This window comes from Lissotriton vulgaris, chromosome 5 (assembly GCF_964263255.1).
Source record: "Lissotriton vulgaris chromosome 5, aLisVul1.2, whole genome shotgun sequence".
Taxonomy (NCBI): Eukaryota; Metazoa; Chordata; class Amphibia; order Caudata; family Salamandridae; genus Lissotriton; species Lissotriton vulgaris.
In genome coordinates, this window is record NC_141693.1 from 401878691 (window position 1) to 401905725 (window position 27035).

Sequence of the window (27035 nt, forward strand, 5' to 3'; positions counted from 1 at the left end):
TGCTTCGTGGGGCTGCCCACAAGACTGGAGGTAAACTTCAGTATGGATTGTGGTGGACAGGCCTTCAAGGTTAATCCACAATTGCCACCGCTAGGATTTATCTGCTTGTGCTAAGACACCAGTGCTTTTAAGGTCTAGCAATGCCTTCAGAGGTCTAGCATGTGAATGTGCTCCCTCAGGAAAGTGCTCTGGGAGACTGGTCATGAAGCCTGAACCTGGTTACCCTAGTTCCAAATTCGGCAGCACTGGCCATAGTGCCACATTCTCTCCCCCTCTGAACATCATACTGTTCCAACTTAAAGAAACTCACACTGCCTTCAGCTACAACCCAATTGTGCCCAACTATAGATACCTGGATGCTACTCTATTCAAATTATGCACTATACATGCAAAATATGCCGCCTGAAAAAAAAGTAAAAACATTCTGGAAAAAGAAAACACGTATAGAGAAAGCTAGATTAAGTAAAGCATGTGAAATGTAAGCAGGAACAACATGGTTACTTTAACACTTTTACACTTAATATTAAAAAATCAATGATTGTTTTTGCCTGAAAAGTTAAGGACATGACAATAGGGGTCGGAAGGGATATGTTTCAATTTCTATTGCTTATATCCTTACAAAATGAAAGCAGAATGGTTTAAAAAGACCACATCTCAGAACACAGAGCCGAGGTACACATTTTATAAACTAAAATAAGGAAAACAGCTGATAAGGACCACTTCAAGCATTAACCAGTTATTGCAGTACCTCCAGGAAATGGTGAACTTCCCCATCCAGGGAAAACAATGTTGTTCAAAGAAAGACAAAAAAACAAAGTAGGGCTTCACTGGTAAACTCTGTAAATTGGTGCTAATGTGGCACCTGCAACCACTTTGTCTTGCTTTATTTAGTTCTTTTTCGTATTTTTAACCTTTTTTGTCTCCGTACTGAGGACATTTCCAGCAAAAGTGTTTCTTTCTTTTTTATATTCATTTCACAAGGGCATGAATGAAGGAACAGAGAGGAAAGAGAGTGTAACAGCTGTTTCTTGAAGTCACAGTTTTTTTTCAGCAAGTGAAGAGGAGCGAGACAGAGAGGAAATAAGAAAAAGAGTAAGAAAGAGAGGGGAGTAGCTGACAGCGGCAGAGCAGGAGAAGTGGACAGTGTCCTTGTCTTCTATGGGCAAAAAGGAAGAGACAGAGTCCTTTTCCTTCTTTGCCTACCCCTCCCGTCCCCAAACGCCCATGAAAGGCCTAGCCTTATTTATAGGCCTTGACTATTTCTGCTGTGTTGGGACGCATTTTTAAAATAAGAGAGTAGGGAGACGGAATCTGTTAATTTGAAAAAGTAGGGGCACACCATGCCCTGTCAATCCTGCCCACTTCGACCACTGATTGTATCTCTGTAAGTGACGATTATTTTAAAGTTTTATATTTTTTTACTATTTTTAATTGAGAAAAATATAAACTTTCATCATCCAAAGAACAGTTTCTCCAAAATCAAACGAGACAAAATGTATAATTCAAAAAATAAATAATGAAAACAAATTAGCAAAGGGGAAGTTCAACAGTGCTATACTTCTTTGTACTCGGTAACACCTCTCCAGATGTTAAACAGTTTTGTTTTAGTCATAAGCGTATTTTAGTCATATTCTTCTTGATTGTGAGAAAGGAAACACAGAATGTGTTATGGTGTAGCTTTGTTTTTAAATAACAGTGTTCTGTGATAGTACACATTAAGTACAATAAATATTCAATATGTTGAAAGGAAAACTACAAATAAATAAACATATAAAGATACACCAGACAAAAAAATGTAATTCATAAAGAATTGTTGAAACAAGCCAGGTGTTAGTTAAAGATATGTTTTTCTTCATTAAGGCTACATTAAGGAAGAAAATGGGTGCAAATTAACTTATACACGAAACCAGAGCAAAAAAGGCACACACTCACTCACAAAGCAACACAGGATATAGCATGGATTTGTAGTTTACTGAATACATGAGCTATGTAATCTGAAAGGAGGAAAACAAGCTGGGTAGAGCTATGCGACAATGAGGTGTTATTGTAGATTTCCGCTGGGAAATGAATTTCTGACCTGCAATATAGAATTCAATGTAATATTTTTTATGAGTAGAAGTGTCTTACTCCATTGTTAGATGTGAACTACTCCTGAATATTTAGGTCTAGCTCACAGAGCATATCCCAGGAGGAGTTTGAATGCTTCCTCTGGGTGGCCACAGCCCACACTAACAAATAACACCAACAAAACCCCTCACGCTACACCATCTACCTCCATCCACATTTCCCACCTGCTCAAAAAATGTCATAAAAAATGTGCATGCATACTGCTTTGCTGGATGCCTAATTTGGCCTATTGAAGAAAGGTTTTGAGTGCGCCCATAGTGCATGTTTTCCTTTGAATATGAACGTAACTGTTTGAGAAATATAAATGTCGTAGTTCATTTGAATAAACAAGCATTGGTTATGTCAACATGCCTGGCTTTAAAGGAATGTTGTATGGTGATGTGAAGCATTACAATTAAATGGCATGGGCATAGACATGTATTTATGTGGAAGCAGAGAACTGTAGAAAAATATTGGTGTAGGTTAAAGGTCATGTGACAGTTGCACTGTCAATCCAGGCCTAAAAACCCATGTAGGTTAATGACTGTCCTCCTCCCATCTGTGCTGCTGCTGCCAGAGAAAAACAACATAAATTATCTAGTTATCGAAGACACTTTAATAGCATTCCAATGGCATGCGGATGGCCCTGAAAGTTCAAGGTTAGGCAGCTGGATAAATAATCAAAATAATCACAGCGTTGAGGGCAAGCACTTTTTTGTGAAAGCAAACAACTTCTGCCCAATCGAAACATGTACTCCTGGCTCACAACCTGTGGGCGGAGACAAAGTCCCTCTCTAGTGATGCTCACATAATTGTCTGGCGACAGCTGTGCTGTCAAGCCAGACCATGAAAAGCAAATTCAGTTCCATGCTATGGCAGATCCTTTGCAAGGTTAAATAAGGACCATTCAGTTTCTGATTTGGTATTCAGGTATTACATTTGTGGTAATGAGGTGCAAATTTGCAGAAACAGTATTAATTTGTGCCAGAATGACAAATTAACAAAACAATATTGTCACTGACTGTGCAGCAGTATGCCACAGAGCTTGTCTTTTCTTGAGGCATAACTACGCTGCATAATTTGACGCTCCGTTGACACATAATTCCAGTGGCCCTGCTTATAAAGCAGCAAACCTACAAGGTTAGTATTCTTTGGAGCAACCCAGTCACCAACGTTAACTACAGGCCAGTCAGGCACAACTGGAAAACTTCTAATGGATTTGCATGCATGCTCATCATGCAGGGGCGGCCTTAGGCATGTGCAAGCTGTGCACCTGCACAGGGCCACCAAACCCCAGGGGCCACCACGCCAATATATATCCTTAATATAATAATCCTCTGAGGATGGATACATATTTTCGTGGCGGCCCCTGGCAGGGATTTGGCGGCCTCCGGCTCTGTTCCACTTCCAAACACCCTGACCCCCCCCTCTTCACTGGCCTCCGCACTCCGCCCCGTCCGGACCCCCTCTTCCGGGCCGCCTACCTACGCTCCCTTCCCAGGGCCGCCATGAGCCTAGAGCCGCCCCTGCATCATGCGACCCTGAACTTAGTGTTGTGTCTGTTCAAAACGTTGAGAGCTGCCACTGGTACATTTCATTGTGAACTGAAGATGTAAGGTTTCATCTTGCTTATGCCTCAACACGGTGGCTGCTCACATATGTAAAACACACAAGATGATGGACGGAGTGTTGCACAATGGCAAAACATTCACCCCAGTCATAGATCTGAGTTTAATGCAACATTCCGTCCATCATCTTGTGTGTTTTGCTGCTCACATATTCAGGGGGGACCCGAGGAGAGCCATGCGCGAGCCGGTCTCTCCCCGGGTAGGTTCGCGCGGGTCAATGGCCACGGTAGGTGGGTGTTGATTAGTGAGGGCCAGGTGGGGGAATTAGGGCCAGCGCAGGGCAAGAGAGCATTGAGCACTAGGGAGGCGGGCGGCAAGGTTCGTTTTTGTGATGACGGACTCTGAGGAAGTGCGGTCGGCGGTCCGGGTCCTTTGCCAGGCGGGGCGTGAAGATTTGTTGTGCCCTGGAGTCCCTGGTGCGGCCTGGGTGGGACTTGCTTGCCCCGTTCGTAAGGCGGCTGGGGGATTCGCGAGGGCCGTGTCTGCATGCCTTTTCACTCCGGCTGAGATCGAGGACGACGGTAAGGCGGTTCACGCGGAGCAGCTGCCAGCCCCCTCCGGAGTGCCGGGCCCCCTCCTGCAGGTCTGTCCTGCCCCTCATGGGGCTGCTGGCTTGCGTGGGGTGTCCGGCGGGAGGCCCCTGAAGCAGGGGAGTGGCGTTTTTCTCTAGCAAGGCCCTTAAGCCTGCCTTGAATGTTAGAGTTAGGCGGGGCGGAGTTTGCTGCACAGAGGCTCGTCCTGTGGGCCCCGGGTAAGGTCTTCTTCTGTTCCTGCCCCCACTGCAGGGGTGGAGTACCCCAAGCCTGGTTTAGATCTTAGTGTGGAATGGGCAGCGCATTTTTCGCCTGCACCATGTGCTGCCACTGGGGTTCCTGCGATTTCTGCTGTGTTCCCTGGTCCTGTTGAGGATTTTGGTGGGGCAGGTGGCCTGTTTGCCCAAGGTTTCTTCGACCTTTGCCCAGGGTTGTCAGGTTTGATAGTGCGGAGCTCCCCTCACATGCTCTTCACGTGAGTGAGGTTGCGCAGGGGCCTCCAAGGGGGGATGTTGGTTCCCCTTTGCTTCACGTTGTTTTTCCCAGCCTTCTGGGGGTGTGCATCTTGTTGGGGACGCCTCGGCTGCCCACATTAAACCCCCCTGTGTCCTTCCCCAAGCCTAGGGGGGCGCCCCTTGATTTTTCTGACCGGCGGCATGGGACTCTGGGCGGCGGCAGTTGGGTGTGGTTGGGCGCTGGTGGGGATTCGGCGGTGACTCCTCTGGGTGCGGATGGGGAGTTAGGTGCTTCGGTAACGGCGCGGTCCGGTCTGAGCGGCCGTAGGCGTAAGGCTCCTACTACCACATATCTTCCTGTTTCAATACCAAGTGGTTTGCGGGCTGCCCCAAAGGCGGCTTCTGAGGAGGGGAGAGCGGAAGGGGTTTCTAGAGCGGATTCCTCCTTTTCAGCGGCAGGGCGCAGTGCGCAGTGATGGTATCCAATGGGAGTCTAATGATGGAGGTGTGGGAGATGTGGAGATTCCTGGTGGAAGTGGAAATTATGTTGAGGATGATGTCTTGCATTTGGATATTGATGATGATGATTGGGAGGAGGGAGAGGTACGTGATGGGGAGGTTGGTAATGTTGCACCGGTTTGGACACACTTTTTTTCCCTTGTAACACACAGTGTGCTTCCTCTCACATTTTGTTTGCCTTTGATACTTGCACAGGTGCCCCCATTGCTTACGTTACGTTTATGCTGGTGCCTGGTTGTCTAGCTTATATTGCAGTATTATACCTCTACTTGTTCTTGGTTTTCCTTTGTAACCTGCACATTTGTCACTTTTTCCTCCTGGCGCTTTTGCTACCCATGTCTTTTGTTTACTCACAATTGTCGCTTTTACCTCCTGTTACTTAAAGTCTGCTTTTGTAATCTGTTCACGTGTAATGTTCTCCTCATGTATCAGCCTGTTCTTTTGGGGGAGCGCTCTGGCGCCTTCGGGTGGGGTTTGCGCTTTCTAGAAACGTGTGAATGGCTGACTAACTACATACATATCTAACTTTAAGTTTTGCATGAGTTGCAGGGGGGATTCACAGAGGGAACTTGTGAGGGTGCAGGCTGTAGGGTCGCACAATGAGGAGGCTGGTGCTTATAGTTATCTCTGTATACTTGGGTTGGGATACACATGGGTATACTCTAAGTGTTACTTAGGAATTGTAGAGTACAGAGGGCTAATGCATATACTAGTGCTTAGAGTTATCTCTATATACATAGGGAGGGGATACGAATGGACATACTCTAAGCGTCACATCGGCATGGTTCTGGGTACAATGGCCCCTCCTCGTGCCCCTGTTTCTCCGTTGTGTAGTGGGGCTGGCCAGGTTTTCGCTACGTCTCTCCAATTAATTGGCAGGGTTTAGGTGTGAACCCCTCTCCCAGCAGGTTCAGCCTGGGGCCCTTGGTTCACTTGTTTCCGCCGTCGGTTTGCTTGTGGGGCATGGGGGTGTGTTGCCACCGACCTACGCTCCTTTTCCTTTGGGAAGCAAGGTGGTTGGGCCTGACTCTATGCATGCTGCGGTGTCCTTGTCCGGGAGCCTGCTCCAGTTGGCGATTCATGCGCGGTTGTTTCCACTGCTGCGGCCGGGGTTTGTGGGTATATCAGTACGGTGCAGTCTGGCTTGAGCGGCTACAACTGCAAGGTTACGGCTACAGTGCGTCAGTCCTCGGCTGACAGGACACAGTTACGGGCTGAGCAGGAGGCGTTTCAGTCAGGGGTGGAGGGCACTGGAAGGGGATCTGGAGCGGATTTCTCTTCTGGAATGTGAGGCGCAGTGTGCAGCAAAGTTATCCAATGGCATTCTAACGTTGGTGGACTTGGTGATGGCAAGTTGCCTAGGGGCTGTGGGGTTTATGTTGGACATGATGATGACCTTATTTTGGATGTCTCTAATGATAACAGGGAGGGGGGTGAATTACGAATTGAGGATGTTGCACATGTTCAAGTCACAAATGAGAGGGGTGGGTTGGGGCAATCTGTTTCTCTCAGTATTTTGCAGGAGTACTGTGCGAACATGCAAAAGTTCAAGTCTCATCGTCAATCACGTCGCGTCAAGGGGACCCTGAGTTGTTTCAACAGAGAATGTTGCGGTGTCGAAAGGTAAGGAAGGCTGGTGGTCTGTTTTGCAACAAGGGGAGAGTCTCCCAGTTTCGTACTAGATCTATTGGTATTGGGGATGTGGTTGTTGGGGAGCAAGTTGCTCTTCAAACGCTGCTTGTGCGGCAAGCTGATGTGAATAATACGTTTGGAGGGGACGATGCCGCCATTTCACGTGAGCGGACAGGGGACTATGTTGCGGGCTGCCCAAACGGCGGTTTGTTGGGGAGGGGAGAGCGGAAGAGGTTTCTGGAGCGGATTCCTCTTTTCAGGAACAGGGCGCAGTGCGCAGTGATGGTATCCAATGGGAGTATTACGATGGAGGTCAATCCCATGTCGTTAGTTTTTTGCAGGAGTCTGGTGCGGACCACGCAAAAGTGGGAGTTCTGTCTTCAACAAAGCCACGCCAAGGGGATTTCTGCGGTGTCTCGACAAAAGTTGGCGCAGTTGCCTAAAGGTCAGGAAGGGTGGTGGTCTGTGTGGCAACAAGGGGAGAGTCTCCCCGTCAAAAGTAATCGTTCTCTTGGTGTTGGGGATGGGGATGATGGTGAGCAAGTTGCTCTTACCAAGCTGTCTGAGCGGCATGCTGCTGTGAAGTAAGTCACAAGGGGATGATACCGCCGTACGAGCGGGGCAGACAGGGGATGATGCTCACACAATGCCTTCAAGTGAAGGGGTTCCTTACTCTGGAATTGGTATGCCGTTAGGTTCACACTTATCGGAGAAACCTACGTCTGGGATTTGGAGTAACAAGTTTGTTGATGTTTTAAGTTGCCATCTCTGTCAAATTGGCGGGGGTCTCTTTTTATGGGCTGCTTCGTGGGGAAGAGTTCCGGTGGGGAGGTGTTGGTCAAGGTTTTGAAGGGCCTGGGTAGGCTGCAGTCTGTTTCCAGGTGTTTGCGCCGGCCAGTCACTTTGGATTGCTCCAACAAATGTTGTTTCAATTAAAGGGTTTGCTGTTATGATGAGTTTTGAGTATTTCAAATTTAGGTTGTGTTTTGTGTGGTTGTTTTTTCGGGGGGGCCTTTCGGGCCTTTGAGATTTTGGGCTTGTGCACTAGGGTGGGCATGACCAGTGAGGAAGTGGTTCTTGAACCAGATAGGTTGCGCATCTGTTTGGGCGCTTCCAAAACGGACCAGCTGGGTAGAGGTAAGTGGGTTTTCTTGGTAGAAGTGGTGTTGTGGCTTTTTGCCCGGTGTGTGAGTGGGAGTCTTTTTGAAGTCTTGTGCTTTTTCGTCTGGTGTGATCTTTTGTCACGCTGATGGCATTCCCGTTACAGTTGTCCAGGTATTGGCTGTGTTATGGAAGGTATTGTTAGCTCTGGGATTGGAGCTTTCACAATTTGGTACCCATTCCTTTAGGATTGGGGCGACGACTGAGGCTGCCCGGCAGGGGTGGGACTGGTCTCAGATCCGGAGAATTGGGAGGTGGAGGTCGGGGTGTTGCGAGCAATATGTGAGAAAGTAGCACATCTTTGCTTCGTTAACATTTATTTTTCTACTAGGTCCCTGGTTCAGGCTGGCTGGTTTAAACAGGAGGGTTTGGATTATTGGACACTCCTTCGTGTCTTGGGCCGCAGTGGCTGCAGAAGGACAACTTTGTGGGCTATCTTTAGGTCTTAACAGTTTAACACAGGAGGTTGTTGGCATGGTATTGGAGGAATGCGTTGGAGGAGTTTGTTTCCTTTGCTGGCTACTCTGGGTTTTAAGGGTAGGGGCCCGTCTGACCTGCTAGTCATTCTTTTGGGCGAGAACAACCTGGTCTCTTTATCTGGCTTAACTTTGATTAAAACACGGCACATGGATCTGGAGGTACTCAGAGAGGCATGGGCGAGCAACATGGTGATCAGGACATAATTTGTGCCTCGACTTCACTGGACTGGTGCAAGGAATGATTCTGCGATGGACAAAGCACGGAAGAAGCTGTATAGTTCTAGGAGACTGTTTTGCAATGATTTCTGTATTTATGCTTTGGCCCCACCTCATTTTGCAGGTTTCGGAATGGCAACTATTTCGTGAGGATGGTGTCCACCTTTCTCGCATGGGTCACTCATTTTATCTTTTAGAGTTACGCGATTTAATTGCAAAAGTTCTTGATTTTCAATTGTGGTGCTCTCAGAGTTCAGTTTCACTGTTTGGGTGGGGCAGGAAAACTCTAAAGGTTTTCCTGGGTGGCGGATTTTTAGTGGGGGGTGGGCAGCCTGGAGCGGGTTGGTCCATCCTCAATAGGCAGTTGTAGGAAAGGAAGTGGTATACATAAGAGTTAGGGGCTTCTGGTTTGGTTCGGGTTAACTTGGTGGGGGGTTTATCAGTGGGTAGGAATGCTCTGTTAGGCTGAGAGCAGTTTGAATTAGTAATTAAATAAATAAATGAAGAAGTGGTTTGATGTGTTGTTTATAACCTGTCTTAATAAAGTGGCCTTTCTTGCTGACTAAGAAGTTGTGGACAGTGACTTTATTGCGCGAGGGGGGACCCGAGGAGAGCCGTGCGCGAGCCGGTCTCTCCCCGGGTAGGTTCGCGCGGGTCAATGGCCACGGCAGGTGGGGGTTGATTAGTGAGGGCCAGGTGGGGGAATTAGGGCCAGCGCAGGGCAAGGGAGCATTGAGCACTAGGGAGGCGGGCGGCAAGGTTCGTTTTTGTCCCACCCACCCTCCTCCTTTTTTCTTTAGGCCTTTTTTGTTTTTCCAGTACTTACGTGCTGGTTTAGTTGGGTTTTTTATTTTGCCACTTTAAGACAGGTTGTTTTTTCTTTTTGGGCGGATTTTTAGTGGGGGGTGGGCAGCCTGGAGCGGGTTGGTCCATCCTTAATAGGCCGTTGTAGGAAAGGAAGTGGTATACATAAGAGTTAGGGGGTTCTGGTTTGGTTAGAGTTAACTTGGTGGGGGGTTTATCAGTGGCTAGGAATGATCTGTTAGGCTGAGAGCAGTTTGAATAAGTAATTAAATAAAAAAATAAAGAAGTGATTTGATGTGTTGTTTATAACCTGTCTTAATAAAGTGGCCTTTCTTGCTGACTAAGAAGTTGTGGACAGTGACTTTATTGCGCGACGCTATGTCATATCATAAAGTTGCAATGTTGTCACACTTGGTGTTTTTAAACCCCAGGCAAGAGCCTCCTTTTAGTTCAAAATTGAGCAGAAAGGTGGCAACATTATTGAAAACATGATTGCACAAGTTCCACTTTTAATGCGTCACAAATAATTATTTTTCAACTTTGCATGTCATCTCCTCTGCCCACCTGACGAGCTCGAGATACAAATGATCCAGAGTGCACTGTTCCCTAAGCATTAAATACATTCCTTGATATATATTTAATTGCAGAGCAGGTATGTACATTTTTTTTATTTCCTAAATTACAAATTAATAGATGTTTATAAATACAGGCATTGTTACTTGAATGTAGGTTTGCTTATTGTCAAAAAGAGTCACTGCTTTGCATTCTCAGATGTAACTACTCCCTATATTTGCATTTGTATGTGCAACATAGCCTAGATTGTAGCTCATTTCTGACTAAAATAGGCCTAGTCATATTACAGTCAGGAGTATACTAGAACTACACACCACTTCCTGTTCCATCACTGCCTGTGGCGTCATTACACTTGGACTTTGATGGTACTATGTTTTTTCGGAGTGCGCCCCCTTCAGTCATCGTCTTGTAAACACACGTAAACCAAAGATATCCCAATCCGGTAAACTGAGCTGTAGTTTAGCTGCGCATTAAAACTATTATTGAAAGACGTGCGCGGCCTGAGCATGGCGGGCCCCGAGGTGGCGTGGCGCGATTACGTCCTGCGCACGAGGCCCCAAGCATACACAGATGGTTAGGCAATGACCAGCCCCTCGCCCCCTCCCACCGGTGTCAATAACAAGCTGCAGTGCACCCTGCCTGTCTTGGCTTGGGGGTGCAGCTGGGGGCAGGCACGGATCCGAAAACTGGCACTGAGCATAATTAGCATTCTGCTCTGCAGCTGGTCCCCTGGCCGCGCACACGTCCCTGCCGCTTTCTCGAGACAAAACCCGGGAAGAGGTGGAAAACGCGCTGCAAAGGGAGGGAAAATACCCCTTGTCGTAACTGGGGGAGGGCAGGGGATGCCACGATGCTTCGGTGACTTAAACGCTCACAGCTGACAAATGCGGCGATCTCAAGGTCTCGAATTCGAGTCTTAGCAGGTCAAGACTCTTTCGAACGATAAAAACGAAATATCCGAAAATTGAGTAATAGTAACTTCTACTATTCGCGGTGCTTATAATGTTTGCATAATCTATAATAAAATGATTGTGATGCCTTAACCGGAAAAGTTAGCTCTACGAGTTTAAATCTAGACAAGACCCCCGCGCCACTTTCTCCTTGTGAGCTCGTCAAGCAGCGTACTAAATTACCGATAGTAACACCTCTTATGCAGAACAGTTAGACCTGGAAAAGCGCGCTTTGAAGCGCTACATATAGAAGAACACGTTAATATTATCTCATGTTGTGTCCTTTTCTCATGCTAGTTGCTCATCACTTCTTGTTTTTTTACTCTCTGGGATCTCCGTTTCCACTGGAACAAACAGAACTGCAAGTGTCAAAATGCAAAGAATAAATCCAGTATAGGATGTCTCACTTATGGCAGGACAACCCGAGAACCCTCTACATTGGGTGATCTTACCTCCAAGCAGCTTTCTTAAGCTTCCATTTTTGCAAGTACTTTTTGACATCGGACACTATTTCTTTTTGGGGCAAAGAATTAAAGCAGAAGCTGTGTGTAACTTGACCTTAAAGACCTTCTTGTGAAGTTTTATTGTAGTGTTTTTGACGACTCCTCACCAGTGCTATAAGTGGGATGAAAAAACCGGAGGGTCTCTTATAGGGGCGTGGCCAATATAATTAAAGGCATGGCTTAAAAACACAGGAATCTTAAAATCTGTGCTTAGCAGAGTGTGACGCCCAACTGGTATTTTGCTGCTTCATTGCATCCGGATATATAATACAGCAAGTAACATTACACCTACAAGAATCCGGGAATATTGGCTCTGTCAATGGTTGTTAGTTGTAAAAGAGCAATAAGCAACAACTACGGCTTTGTTGTATATAATATTGAAAATGCATCAGTTCTGATATCTCTCTGTAGTTACATCATTGATTTTGGGCAGTGGTACTGCTGCAGAATTAGGATTTTTTTTCTCACTCTGAGGGTGAGAGAAAAAATGGGAAGCCTGATAGAGACCCGTCCCAGCACCCGCTTTTTAGAATTTCCGGTGCTTAGCACTGGCAAGACCCGGCCCACTTAACGCCCTGCTCCCCAGACTAGGAGCTGCCGACCCCAGGGGTGGTGCAAGGACGGTATCCACCTAGGTATGTGGTCTCATTGTTCGCACGTTCAGCGCCAAGAAGGCCAATGCACTGGCTGATGATGCACTTTACAAATACAAGCTGGCATAACACACAACTGGAAATGGACCCTTTCATCCATTCATGGGGAGAGACGCTCTGCATGCTGGGCACAGGTCAGACACTATGGAATAGTTTGTGTTAGCACAGATGAAAGTACAGACCCACAAGGCATTCGGAAACAGATTAAGCACCTTCTCCTAATCAAGTATCTATCGTAGGATACAGGTGGAAAGTTTCCCACACTATGGGCCTTATTTAAAGTTTGGCAGATTGAATTCTCCATCAAACACGTGGAGGATGTCATGTCTGCTGTATTATAAGTGCATCCAGAGCTGGCTTTAGGGCGGTGCTACTGGTGCGGCCACACTGGGCGCTGACGGCGCTGGGTTGCTGGGCTCAGCAATAAAGTACGATTTAAAAGCACCTGTTGCAGAGTTCCATGTCCATCCAGCTTTCAGTCAGCAATCAAAATGGTCTTGAAACCCTTGTGATTAATGCTACTGTTAGAGCGAGAGATCGTAGTTTTGGCTAGTGAGAGTTTTGACAATGCACAGAGGTTTAAGATGCCTTTTGCAAAGAACAGATCTGTATTTTATGTGGAGTGCTGAGTGGATTAGTAAAACCAGCCCTTACCAGTGCCTTAAAACAAAAGAAATGTATTTGAGGGAGGGGCTATGGGGAGATGCGGGGCACTTATGCTGGGTGGTAGTGAGGGAATCTGAACCAAAAAAGATTCTTGCACTGTGCAACATCAGCTCTAAAGCCGGCCCTGTACAAAATCTATGACACTTGTAATATGGCAGACAAGATATCCATTGGGTTTTGAGGAACTATCCAATCCACCAAGCTATTAATAACACTCTATGTACTTCCCAAAACCAATGTACACAATATCCCGATGTGCAATGCCAATGTCATGATCTAATAAAGACGTTTGTAGGCCAGTCTAATTTACATATTATTAATTCAGCATTTGCGGTCTTTATTTGAACATTTTGAGTCTCATTATCAGTATTTTCTTGAAACATACTTTTCTTGCTGACACATTCATTCGTTTTCTGAAGACTGATGGTTGCTTACGGACAAAGGCTATACATTAAAAGGAATCTGTCCTATGGACAGAACTTGCGATTAGCCTTGAGAAGGAAATGAACGTACAAAACACGTGTTGGCATAGACAGTGTTTATCAAAGACATACTGATAATAAACTGAATCAAACTGTTTCAAGAAAGAATTACATATATTTTGAATGAATGCTATATAAGAAGCACTGGCCTCCTGATTTTTTAATCAGACCACGAGACATTCTATTAGAACAGAACTGATATCTGACTTTCTCCTTGTGTACATCTTTATGCGCATTGATTTAAGTTAGTTTGTAATCAAGATGCTTTATAAACCTATAAAGATATTATCTTAAGCCTCATCAACACATGGTTTTGGAAACCCAGAACTCACCGTACCCACATCCTCTTATTCTTACCTAACACCTTAGTCGCTGACCAAGTACCAGGGAAGCAACAAAACATATTCACCCAATTTTAAAAACTGACCCCTTCTCACAACTTCCTGCCTCGTTCGTTTTAATGACATTGCCCCGTCCGGCCTCCCTCTTAATGTGCTTTGCCCATGACTCCTCATCTCCTAGCCCTTCCCTTCTCCCCATTTCTTACCCAAGCTTTTCTCAATGGCCCCTCCACCCTTCTTCTCAATTTCTTGTTTGTTTTTCCTCTCATTTCACTGAGCCATCGTGTTCTTGATGTGCTGTTCTGGCTTCCTCTCAGTTTTCCAATCTGAGTGTTTACTGTGTTAGCACTGCTCCCATAAATCAAACTAAGGGTACCAACTTAATTTTTAGCCCCCAACTTCAAATTCCTTTACATTTGAGGAAAGTTTTAGACTTTTTGTGAACTGCTGGTGCAAATTATTCTAGAGGACACCTTACAGTGGTGAGCACTAATCTGGCTGAATATAAAACATTATCAAACACCCAGCACCGACGTAGCCTCCTTGCTCAGAATGTCACAACATTGTCTACTTGTATTTCTCTGTCATGTGTGTTTGGTCTCGCCTTCAGACATGCCAGAGCAGCAACGAGCGCCCTAGTATAATCCAGATAAATTTCTAATTGTGGTGCGAAAGCAATACCTCATCGCAAAGGTATCCGATCAGAACATTGTCTGTGCCACCAAAAAAAAGAAAAAAACTTTTTTCTTCTTTTGGCTCCCTGTGCTCTTCCAGCCCTCATTAAATGATACATGCATATTGCTGTAAAACTGGTGTTGGCATGTCCCTGCCTGAGCAAATTACAGCATGGCTTACTCTCTGGGAAGAGAGGTGGCGCCCCGCCTTCGGTGTGTGGTATTTTATGGGGGCTGGTGGTTTGCATGTTGGAGCATGGAGACGTGGGATGCATCTGCTCATAACATCTCTGTGTGGTTCCTGCCTTTGCCAAGATTCTGCAAGCTTGAATGGGCATGGTTGCTGACATGTCTCGTCAGTTTTTTGGAGGATACAAATATTTTTGATGGAATCCCGGTTAAACTGATGGTTAAAGTCGAGAAAAAAGGGCTCAAAAACTACTTGTTCTTTTTAAATCTTGTACCATATTAGTTGGTAATCCTGCTGACTGGACAGATGGGATATCAGTGGATGGCTGTAGGATAGAAGTCCTATAATGACCATTAAAAGCCAAGGATTTTAGGTATTGGACCGTTGCATCTGCTAAGAGGTTGAACAGCAGGGGATCATATTATCTAATTATTCCATTATTGGCTCTCTAAATATTGACCAGCACTGAAAGTTGGCATCTGACTGTTAAAGACCACCAGTATAGCTGTCACACCTCCCCCACATTTCTCATTTCTTCCATTGTCTACACGTTTTGGCTCTTGGGTCTCGAATTTGAGGCATTTAACAATAACGTGCACCATCCAGGTCTCGGTGTTATCTCCCGTGTATTTCATTCTGCCCTTGATCGTCAGCATTCGACATAAAACTTCAAATGATGCCACCTGGCTTGGACACAATGCTGGAGATGAGGCAAAGTGGGCAAAATGCTCTAGAGGAGGCTTTTAGAATTTGGCAAAATGCCCTAGACAAGGCTTTTTTGAATTGGGCCCCATACTCTACATGGGCCCTTCAGAAGTCTTTAGAACCAGACATCTTACTTCCGGTGAGATCTCACCAGTAATTTGTGCAGCAGTAACACACTGATAATACCTTTCCTTAGACACCCAAACATCCTCCTTTTTCTACCCAAGGACTTGTAGCTTTGTTTTGCCTCTATAGCTATTCCAGCATCATGAACACCTCATGAGCCCTCTGCAGCTAGTCAACTTTTAAGTCTCCCCTTCTAGCCATCACTACTTTTCATTAATTCTGTGCTTTGATAACATGGCTTTGCACATGGGCACACTGCACTAGAGTTTTCAGCACTCAGAGATCTCTTTTAACTTCACCTAAGTCTAGACTCATTTTCAAGTTTCCCAGTGGTGTATCAATCCCGTGCCAGATCTTCATATATCTACCAGCTCATCACCAACTTACTTTCATAATTCCATCTTTTATGGGTAGCTAGCTGTCGCAATTGCTATCCCTAATTTGCCAGGTTTAGTCATTCTTGATTGCTTTGGAACGTCTGCAGTCTAACCATGCCGGTTACTACTATTGGTTATTGAAAAGTAAGTCTGCCTTTCAGTTTTTCTTAGTCCAGTAACTAGCTGTTTGTTATTGCAACCAGTCACTATTTATTAGAAAGGTGTATTCTCCTGTTTTTATAAACACTTGTTTCTTAAATGGTCAAAAGTTGTGCGACGTCAATTCTTTTGATGACACAGGCATGGGGACCAAAGAGCATATGATGTCATTTCCACTACCCCAATGATTTTGGTGGAATGATTTTGCTAGCAAAGGTGACAAATCATGTATATAGTCTCACTTTGATGAAGCCTTAACATTTGCTACTTGGTCAGTGGTCCGTGTCCGTTGTCTCTTTAGATGAAAGTGCATGGTGTGGATGTGGACACTAACTCAGCTCACCGAAGACCTGCCACTGGCTGCGAACACCAGTTGCACACAAATAGAGCCGCCATACATACAGAGTTTCCACACAGATGAGTAGAGTTGCCACAGTTACGATTAGAACCTCCCCATCAATGGCTAAAGCTGTTACATAAAAGGGTAGAGCCACCGCACACAAAACTCAAGCCATCACATCCACAAGTAGAGCCATCATGTCGATGAATAGAGTTGTTACACACAGGGGTAGGCCCGCCACACATTAGAATGGAGTTAATACATGCCACAAGTGAACTGCCACATATATGACTAGAGCGGTTACATATATAACTAAAACTGTTACAAACATGGGTAGAACTGCCACATTCACAAGAAGAGCCACCACGTACATGACTCGAGTCATTGCTCATCAGGATAGAGTTGCCACACACTAGCGTAGAGCTTCCACACATGGAAGAAGAGTTGCCACATACATGAGTAGAGCCACCACATAGAACTTCCACATTACACTATTATAATAGAGCTGCTACATGCATGAGCAGAGCTTCTTATATATGACTAGAACCATTACACGCAAGGGTAGAGCTGCCAAACTTCAGAGTAGAGCAGACACACACATGAATAGAGCCCCCATATTCACGAGTGGAGCAGCCACATACATGACGAGAATCATTTCTCACAAGAGAAGAGCTGCCACATGAGTAGAGCCATAACATACATGACTAGAGCTACGAAGTACATGACTGATACTGGTAGACACAAGAGTAGAGCTCTCACACACATGAGTATAATCGCAACAGATGCAAGAAGATCCAATACATATACACGACTAGACAGTAGCGGCTCGTGGAGGGAGTGCCGCGGGGCGGTGGGCTGGGGCGGGGGAGGGGCAGGTGGGGGAAGTAAACTCCAGCTCACGGCCAACCGGAGTAATGTAAACAAATAAATAAATAAAACAAATTTCATTGCGCACACTGAAACGCCCAATGCGTTTCAGTGCACGTAATGACATTTGTTTTGTTTATTGATTTATTTACATGACTCCAGTCGGCCGTGAGCTGGAGTTTACTAACACCCACCCTGACCCTCCCCCGCCCCACCCACCCTGCCTCACCGCCCGCGGCACTCCCTCCACGAGCCACTACTGTAGAGCCACCACACATGAGTACAGCAGATAAACTGTTATGGGGGTCTCTATTATGCCCTGGAAGTGTTCTTCAGCCCACCTCCCAAAATACTCTTGGCCACATCACTGCAAAAAAAGGACTCTTGACCCTTAGATGCCAAGCAACTCTAGGCACTTTTCTAAACCACCCTTCCTCTCTTTGCGCCCAAAGAGGAGTACCACTTCAAGCTTTTGCTACATGCCGTACAACCACTATGAATCTTCAAGTGGGTCTGCAAAAAATCCTGCAGAAAAAGAATTTGATAGTTTGTTGTCATGAGACGATGTCGACACTCACCATCATCGATTCACTCATGCTCCTCATCTGGAAGACGTCCATGTTCACCTCGCCCCGGCGGCTGCTCGCCTCATTGCTGCTGGAGTGATTGGGTTGAGGGAGATCAAAATATGTGCTGTCGGGTTCCCTGAGGGGAAAAGAAAGGCAAGGACAACTCTGTCAGGCCACACAATGACCTGTAGCACAAACTATCCACAGTGCTTGGCTGTTTGGGATCCCGCCTGTGTCACTGCCCTGCTAAGCCGACATGAGACTGTGTAGCAAGGCTGTGTAGAAAATTTCACTCATAGCAGCTTTAGTTAGTGCGTAGTGATCTGCAAATACCAAGATGGTTGAGTGCAGGGTTCGAGTCGAGGGCAGATGCCGTCTACCCACTATTTTCAGAGGGTAGATGCCATCTACACTGCGGAGAGCCACGTTCCTTTTCTACTTTTCCTGAAATTCACAGAAATATGCTGCACTCGTCCCGTTGTCATTTTCTGACACCAGGACACTTTCAGCAGTGCTTGCACGTTGTCTGCTTTTCTTCCAAGCAGCAACGTGCAAGTGGGAAGGGGTGTTTTTCAGGTTCCAGCTTGCCCATAACAAAAGCCAAGTTAAGGGGCCATTAGACCTCTGTTTGTTGAAATATCCTGGCTGGAAGCTATCGGGAGCCTAATACCTAGATGCAATAAAGGGGAAACAAAGGCTCACATCTAATCACTTCACAGGTACTTAAGAGAGAAATGTGATTGACTTTGTTCAGTACCTGTATATAAGAGATATGTATATAATGTAAGAATGTCAGATGGGTTGGTCACCCAGTATTTACACAAATACCAATTTAAATACTACCATTTTGTTTTATTTCTTTTATGGCGCTTTAGCAGTACTAATCCCAATGCAGGGTGTCGGAGCGCTTTACATCACACGTACAGATTATACATTGACAAAAAATCATGTGTGTGTAAACGTGTAGGATGTGTTTCATAAGACTGTGAGGGTTGCAAGGCGTAGGGCAACATGTCCTTCAGACCTCGCTGTGCTATATTAGAAGGATTACAAATGATTAACTGCAAGTAACGAAAGGATCTCTGTTTTAAAAGCAGTAACGCACTTATCCATTTGCATAAAATAAAAATCTGTCATCTGAATGTTACATAATGTGCTTTGTAGGAGATATATAACCCTCTATGGTACTTTGATTCATAACTAGGACTAGGCAAAACACAAATCTCTCCAGCAAATACGCTATCCTCCAGAGCTATTGTTCCATTATTATGATTCTTTGAGATTTAACTGGCACACAAAGATCTCTGCAGCAGGCACACAAAGATCTCTGCAGCAGGTGCCTTAAACTATAAGATATTTTAAAATACAGATATTGCAACCAATTAAGCAGAACTGATTTACCGCCAGGTTTCTCCTTGTTGTCAATTTCTTTGTTGCAGGGTTTAAAAATAAATAATTATAAATTGAGGCCCAGATTTTGCGTCGGGTTGTGTCAATATTTTGGCACAACCCCAATGGAAAATATAATTGATTAAATATTGTAACACATCCAAATGTACTCATGATAGACTTGCTAAATATATGTGAGGTCTTAAGATCAGATGTCACTTCCTGTGAGGCCGTGGGTTTGGATTCGACTTCCTGTGATGTCACATCCTGTGATGCAACATGCGATGTTAAGCAGGGTGATGCCACATGCGATGTCACGCAGGGTGACGTTACGTTTGGTGATGTCACACCCATTCTGCCTAACTTGGGAAGTCCCCCCACTTCTTTTTTCAAGACTTGAGGCCTGGTTGTGTGCAATAACATTGAATAAAAGAGATGCTATTCATATTCAAGACTAAATGACTCACTGGCCACCATGGGCACATAAAAAACTTAACTTCAAAGAGAGACTAAAGGACATTTGTAAGAAAAATGGCATGTTTAACCAGTAAAAATGAAGAACCAGAACTGCCAAAATGCTTAGAAAAAGTAGTTGCCACTTCAGTTCCCGTTTACACAGGCCTCTCGTAAAAGTGCAAATAAAGCATGTGTGTCTCTGTGGACAGACACCTCGAAAAGCTCAGGCGCAACCTCTTGGGACTTTCCCCATCTCTGGGATGCTTCCCTGAATACTCATTCCCAGCCAATGGCCTCTCCCTCCTCTTCACCCCTATACCAGTCTTGAATTCCACAGAAACTTCCCCCTCGCCAGGTTAACCTCCCCGCTATCCAATCCATCTTTCCAACATCCCGATTTCCCAGCTGCCACAGTAACTTTTGCTCTCCTTTTTTATCCTCCTCTCCCTTCCCCTCCCCCTTTTTTATGAATCCTGGGCGAACCCCTTTCATTTCTCTCTACCCCCCTCAACACTCCAGAACTGCTGCGTGATCCTCTCTCCCCTTATGACAACCTCCCCCCCCTTTTCCCCTATCCTAGCTGCACGTTACACTTTCTATAACCATCAGCTACCACCCTTTTCATGCTTGTTTCCTGTCCCCATATACTCACTGCACCGAGCCTACGCACCTTCTCCGCCACTCCCTCTTCTCTCCTCCCGACTTTTTGCCTTCCTATGACCCACTTCTATCCCCTCTCTCCCTGTCCTCTCACTACAGACCTCAGCATTCTCTTCCTCAGCCAGAAGTCAATACTCCTACTTTACTCAATGTATGTGTAGATAATTCTCTCTCCTCCTCAGCTGCTCTGACAATTACCTCCAATCAACATCTCTTGACGAGTCTACCTCCATTCTATATTCCTGTATCCACCCCCTCTTCAGGCTCTCGCTCAAGCTGACCCCTCCCCCGTACCCATCGTACAACCCAACATTCCAGCTCTGCTCTCCCTAGAAAATAAATAATCTAGAACTTCTCATCTCTTCTATCTCCCAGCTTCAAACAACCATCTCCCACCTAAGTACCAACATTTCCACTCTCCCCAACTCCCTAATTCCCTTTGCGAGCACTCACTTTCTCAAACTTCAGAGGAGTACTCTGCTCCCTCACCCCAAAAAAGCATCACACAATCTAATAACCAACTGACATTTCCAACCTGTTGGCTAGCTACAATTCATCCAACTTCAACCCCCATACCTTCTCCTCTCCAGCTAATGCTAATCACTGCACTATTTCAACCATCTCCCTCTCCCGGTGCAAACATCAACCACCTGCAATTCAATCCTTAAAATCCACCTTTTCTCAGGAACATTGGGGCATATTAGCATATTTATCGCTAAATGAGCTTAGCGCATTTTTTTTTATTGCCGGGCATCACCGGGTATTATCAGTGAGATAACGTGCTATTGCAACGTTTATCTCAAAAGCGATAAAATATCCGGCGATAGCGGCTCACTGCGTGAATATCGCTGGAAATTCAGCGATATTCAGGCATTATCGCCAATAGGGTCTTAACCTGAATATCCACCTCCCATTGGATATACAGGTTAAGAAGTGGTCTGAGCAGGCGTTAGGTTTGGCGATATTCACGGTTAGCGCACATTTTTCTATCGCTTCGCTTGCCTTGCTAATAGGGGATAGCTGTGTTAGCGACTGCTTTCAGTCGCTTACAGGTTGGGTACACCCACTTTGCATGTCGTTAGCGATAAATATAAATGAAAAGTAACAACCTAGGACATTTGGCGGTCCAATTCACATATAGATTCAAAGAGATGTACAAGTAAACTACAGCTGGCTAAAATATAGGCTTTTATTAAACAATTAACACAATTTAAAAAAAATTTCATATAACATCAAGTGACAATTATAAAATCACATTATATACTTGACAATTACACATAGCTTGCTAATAAGGCGATAATATTATACAGTATATGGAGGCGGACATTGATGGTCGATATCTGCTCCTAAGGGCTAAACTGGATGGCAGGTATATTGTCATTTTAAATTCCAATGCACCCAGTACGGATGACCCGGCCTTCTTTAGGGCCTTACAAGACGTCTTGATTCACAACCTGGGGGCCTGACACTTTGGTTTGGGGACTTTAACTGTATTCTTGACCCAGCACTGGAGAGGTCTCCGCCCCGGGAGGGCACAAAACCCCGTATGACTGTACACCTCAGGGAGGTCATGGGAAATATAGGGGCAGTGGAGGTTTGGCGCCAGCGGAACCCAACGCAGAAGGTATACACTTGCTTCTCCCCCACACACAACACCCACAGCCATTTAGATAGAGTATTAGTGGCTAATGCTGAGCTTACTGTGTCTGTGGAGGTTACTCACCAGGCTCGTTTTTTACCGGATCATTCTCCAGTAGCTTGCATGGTTCATTTGGGGCCTTCGATTGTTCGTCCTCGTACATGTAGGCTCCCGGTGGATGTGCTCAGCGACCAAGTAGGAAAAGTGCACGTGGAAACGGCCATTGGGGACTATGTGGGCCTCAATTGGGGAGAGAGGGGCTTGTCCGCGGCCACTAAATGGGAGGCCCTGAAGGCAGTAGTGAGGGGCGCTTGTATGGGGCTTACCTATGGAGTTCGGAAACAGCTTCTCTGAGACCTCCAGAAAGAGGAGGATACCCTTCTGCAGGCTCAGCACATAGCGGACCCCAGTGCCCCACAGAAACTACAGAAACAGCAGCCCGAACTAGGCTACAAGACATACTGGATAGACTCGACAAATACACCCTGGGCCAATATAGACAGCGCCTTCATCGGGAGGGCGATAAGTCAGGGCGGCTCCTGGCTTGGATTCTAAGGAGGGAACAGACTCCCGAGCGTATTGTAGCCTTACGGGACCTGAACGGGCACGTGGTTTACTCAGAGCGGGCCCTCCTTGGGGTTCTCCAATCCCATCTACGGCAAGTATACGCGGCAGACCCTGACATATCGGAGGTCTCATATCTCCCCTATTTACAGGAACTGCATATGTCGATCCTTTCGTACTCGGATAGGGAGGAATTAGATGCGGGCCTGACGACCGAGTTCCGCGTGGCACTAGCCCGCTTACCGCGTGCAAAATCGCCGGGAAGTGACGGGTTCCCGCCGGAGTTTTATCAAGAATACCGGGATGTATTGGCACCACTCCTCCTACAGGTCTTCCATGAGGCGTTCGAGAGTGGAGTGCTCCCACAGAGCATGGCTCAGGGGGAAATATGCATGATCCTGAAACCAGGGGGCGACAAACATGACCCCTCGTCATATCGGCCGATTACCATGATAAACTCCGATATCAAAATTCTGACAAAATTATTGGCCGCACGGCTAGCACTCCACAAGGAGCACTTGGTGCATAAAGATCAATGCGTTTTTTTTCCTGGGCGGAACACGGCTATGAATCTATGACGTCTGAACCATATACAGCACGAAGTACGAGGTAGGGAAGAACAGACGGTCTTGGTCTCCATAGATCTGGCCAAGGCGTTTGATACTGTTGACTGGGGCTACTTGCAGGAGGTCCTCCGGAAGGTAGGCCCAATTTTAGTCATTGGATTCGTATACTATGTAGCTCCCCTCGAGCCAGGGTGCGTCTAGGAGCAGCGAGATCGGAGGAGTGGCAGCTGGGACGGGGCAAGAGACAGGGTTGCCCCCTCTCTCCGCTACTTTTGCCCTAGCCATCGAGCCGTTTGCTGTTACGATACGGACTGAGATGAGACATTGGGGTATTCAGCTGGGTGACACGTGCAACATATTGTCGCTGTATGCGGAAGACGCCTTGTTTTACCTGAAAACTCTGAGGGAGGCCCTCCCGAGGTTACTGTATCACCTGGACCGGTTTGGTGGGGTGTCCGGGTTGCGGCTCAACAGTAGTAAGTCCCTTATTTTCCAGCTATCGGGTCTTCCAACTGTTCCCCTGGAAGGCTTGCCTGAGCTTGGGCTGCGTTGGGAACCGACCAGTTTCCGATACCTAGGTATTCAGGTGGCCTCGACAGAGGAGCAGTCCCTCGCCCGCAACATGGACCGGGTGATTAAGTCTCTCCAGCAACCCGTGTCCTTCTGGAACACTCTACCACTGTCCCTAATGGGGCGGATGGCTGTCTCCAAGATGGTGATGCTGCCAAGGACACTATATGTCCTTCAGAACACTATGTGCCCTCTACCGCCTAGGATTTTCTGGACCCTTAACACGCTGCTCATATCCCTGCTCTGGGCGGGTCGGTGCAGCAGAGTTGCCCTCCGTACTGTTGTGCGCTCCTTTGAGGAAGGGGGGCTGGAAGCCCCACGCTTTGATCTTTATTATTATGCCGAACAGATACTTCTGGCTGCCAGATGGTTCACAGACACGGATGTATGGGAGACGCGACTACTTGCAGGAAGGGCTTTGTAATTTGCAAAACATCGAAAAATAAAGTTTTTAAAAAAGCTGTTCCCAGAAGCTCTTTCCGCTCCTTCAAATGCCTTTCTCTGGAGCTTCTAATACAGCAAAACTCCCTTGTCAGGTTCCATATCATCTATCACCCGCCTGGTGACAGCTTCGCCTTCACAGAGGAATTCACCGACTTAGTGAGCAACCAATACTCGCAAAGCGAAAATCAGATTTTTATTGGAGATTTTAATCTTCACTGGGCAATCTTGAAAATTCAGCGGTGAACAGGCTTGCCACTTTTCTCTTAGGAAATGATCTTGATCAACATATCACAAAACAACCTCTCTCTAAGGGCTCCATCCTTAATCTTGTTATCTCCAAATCAGATATGCTAACTGCTGATGATCCTATACCAGTAGACTGATCTGATCACTTCCTCGTCCCCTTCTCTCTGCATCTATCTCATTCTGTTACTCTTGGCCAACCTAAAAGTACAACTACCTTTTTCCGCACCACCAAAAGCATCGACCTTGACATTTTGTGCAACACTGCTATGAGCTCATTTCCAATCTTACACCCCTACTCTGATGTTAACGACCTGAACACACAATGTCTCACCAGTCTATCAGCTGCAATTAATAATGTTGCTCCACTGCAAAGTAAAAAGAAAAGACCCACTCCTTTTGCTCCGTGGTTCAATAAAGCCCTCTACGAAGAAAGTAAAAACTTGAGGAACCTTGAGAAACTATGGAGACATTCTTCTTCCATCACCAATCTATCCAATCTCCGCCTTGCTAGATCTCATTATCACAAACACATCTTCCATGAAAAAGCGATACACTTCAGAACCCTCCTCAATTCCGCTAAAAACAAACCTAAAAAGTTATTTGACCTTATCAAAAGCACTAACATCTCTCTGTGGCAGAAGTTTGACAACATCACCGAAAAGACTCTCCTTGAAAGCATTCTAGAAACTAAACTCTCTAACCATTCCATTGACCCCATCCTCAGTGACATTGCCATTGACTTTTACACCCACACACTCTCCTACTGAACCAGTCTGATAAACCTCTCCCTCAACCGTGGTTCCCTTAAAACAGAACAGGTTACTCCACTTCTTAAGAAACCTTCTGCTGAAAGTTGTGTGGCGAAGCAACTTTCCCAACACATCAAGGTCAACTTCCTCCTTGACGAATTCCAATTTGGTTTTACCCAAGGCTGCAGTACCGAAACAGCCCTACTTCAAGTGATCGATGATGCCCTGCGATTAATTGACTCTGGTGAATCTTGTCTCCTGATCCTTCTGGACCTATCCACAGCATTTGACACTGTTAATCACAACACTCTTCTGAACACTTTAATGTTAAGAATGGGTTTTTAGGAAGGGGGCTTGGCTTGGCAGCGACCAAGATGGCCGCATAATCCCGCGGCACTGCGGTGGTAACCCTAAATACCCCTAAAATCCGTCCATAATCCGGGATCTCCACAACGTTCCGCGCCGGGGCCGTAGAGCTATCATCCTCTAACACCCGACGGTGTGCTCTGCGCCCAAATCCGACCCCGGAGAGCTGAGCGCCGACGGTCGGACAGTGCGGGCCTAATGCGACCTTCGCGGTGAAGGCCCATTGGAGAAGCCCCGGCCTCGCGTATTGCGCAGCCTGCCCCGGGAGTGCAGGTGGGCGGCTGCTTGGAGCAGGACACTGGGGGGATCGCAAAGTGGCAGCGGTCCCCGAAAAGAGAGGGAGACAGGGGCTGGGACCCTCGTACCCCCTCCCCGGGTGTGTGCTGGTGCGGAGCACTGCACTCCACGGAGCTGCAGTAAATGGACTAGGCCCCCCCCTGAGAAGCGGAAACTGAAAGGACCGGCCTGTGTGGCGGCGGGCCCGCCAAGAGGTGGCAGAGCGGCCTGTGACTCCTTGTATGTCAGGCCCCGGGGTCCTGGAGGCTGCGGGGGAGTACTGACTTGAGAGGACGGCAGCACAGGAGACCCTTGGTGGACTGGGATCCACGGCCGGGGGCAACAACAAACAGCGGACCGGTGGGGGGGTGCGAGAGACCCCCGGTGGAGGGACCTAAAGAACGGCTTGCATCGGCGGGACACTCCAGGTCAGCGGAAGCCGCCCTCACCTCTCCCTGACGCGGTGGGGTGCGGAAGGAGGCAGACGGGCCCAGTGGGGAGCCCCAGATACCGCGCCCAGCCATGAGGAACAAGAAATCCACAGTGACCCAAACCAACACTATGGACAACTACACGGCGGAGCAGGGAGGGGGTGCCGGGTCCCATGCCGGGGCCTCGGAGGAGCTAAGTGAGCCGTCACTGTCCTCCATCATGTAAGCCATACAATCGGTGGGCACCATTTTGGAGTCCAAAATTGACAAAATGTCTATCGAGCTGACGCTCCAACGGGTGGCCCCGAACAAGACATCAGAGAAAGCGACTCAGAACGCCGCCGCCGTTATGGAACTGAATAGTGCTACCAAGCAGTTACAACAACAGGTCCAACAGCTAACACACCAACAGAAACAAATGGCGGCGCGGCTGGAGGACCAGGAAGGGAGGGCCCGAAGGAACAACCTGCGGGTCGTAGGTGTACCGGAAAAATGGAAGGGGCCAGCGTGGAACTGTTCCTGGAGGATCTCATTCTGAATCGCCTGCAACCAAAACGACTGTCGAAATTTTTCGTGGTGGTGGTGGAGCTGGCGCACAGGGCACCGGTCCCGCGCCCGCGCCAGGGGGTCCCGTTGCGCACCATCCTTGCGCGGGTCTATAATTACAGAGACAGGGATGCAATCCTGCAGGCCGCTCGGCAACATGGGGACCTTCGGATAGACAATACCACAATACGCTTCTTCCCAGACTTCACACTCAAGGTCCAGCAAGAGCGCCGTTCCTTTGACGCTGTCAAGAGAGAACATCGAGAACGCGGAGTCAAGTATATGATGTTCTTCCCGGCGCCGCTCAAGGTCTTGGCGGACGAAAAATCCTTCTTCTTTACCACCCACAGGGAGGTGCATGCATGGCTTGAAGAGCGAGGCCTACAGCAAGGGGGCCCAGAGTGCGGGGGCAGTTGGAGGAGCGC

At 46.9% G+C, this 27035-nt stretch overlaps 1 protein-coding gene across 1 annotated transcript in view; it reads right to left on the reverse strand.

Annotated features, from left to right (window-relative positions):
- The window catches only part of TP73 (tumor protein p73), a 309820-nt gene that overhangs the window by 273406 nt on the left and 9379 nt on the right, over positions 1-27035 (reverse strand). The window contains exon 2 of the mRNA XM_086921747.1: positions 17718-17844. Within this exon, the coding sequence (XP_086777873.1) occupies positions 17718-17844 (127 nt within the window). The remainder of the gene's footprint in view (positions 1-17717; positions 17845-27035) is intronic.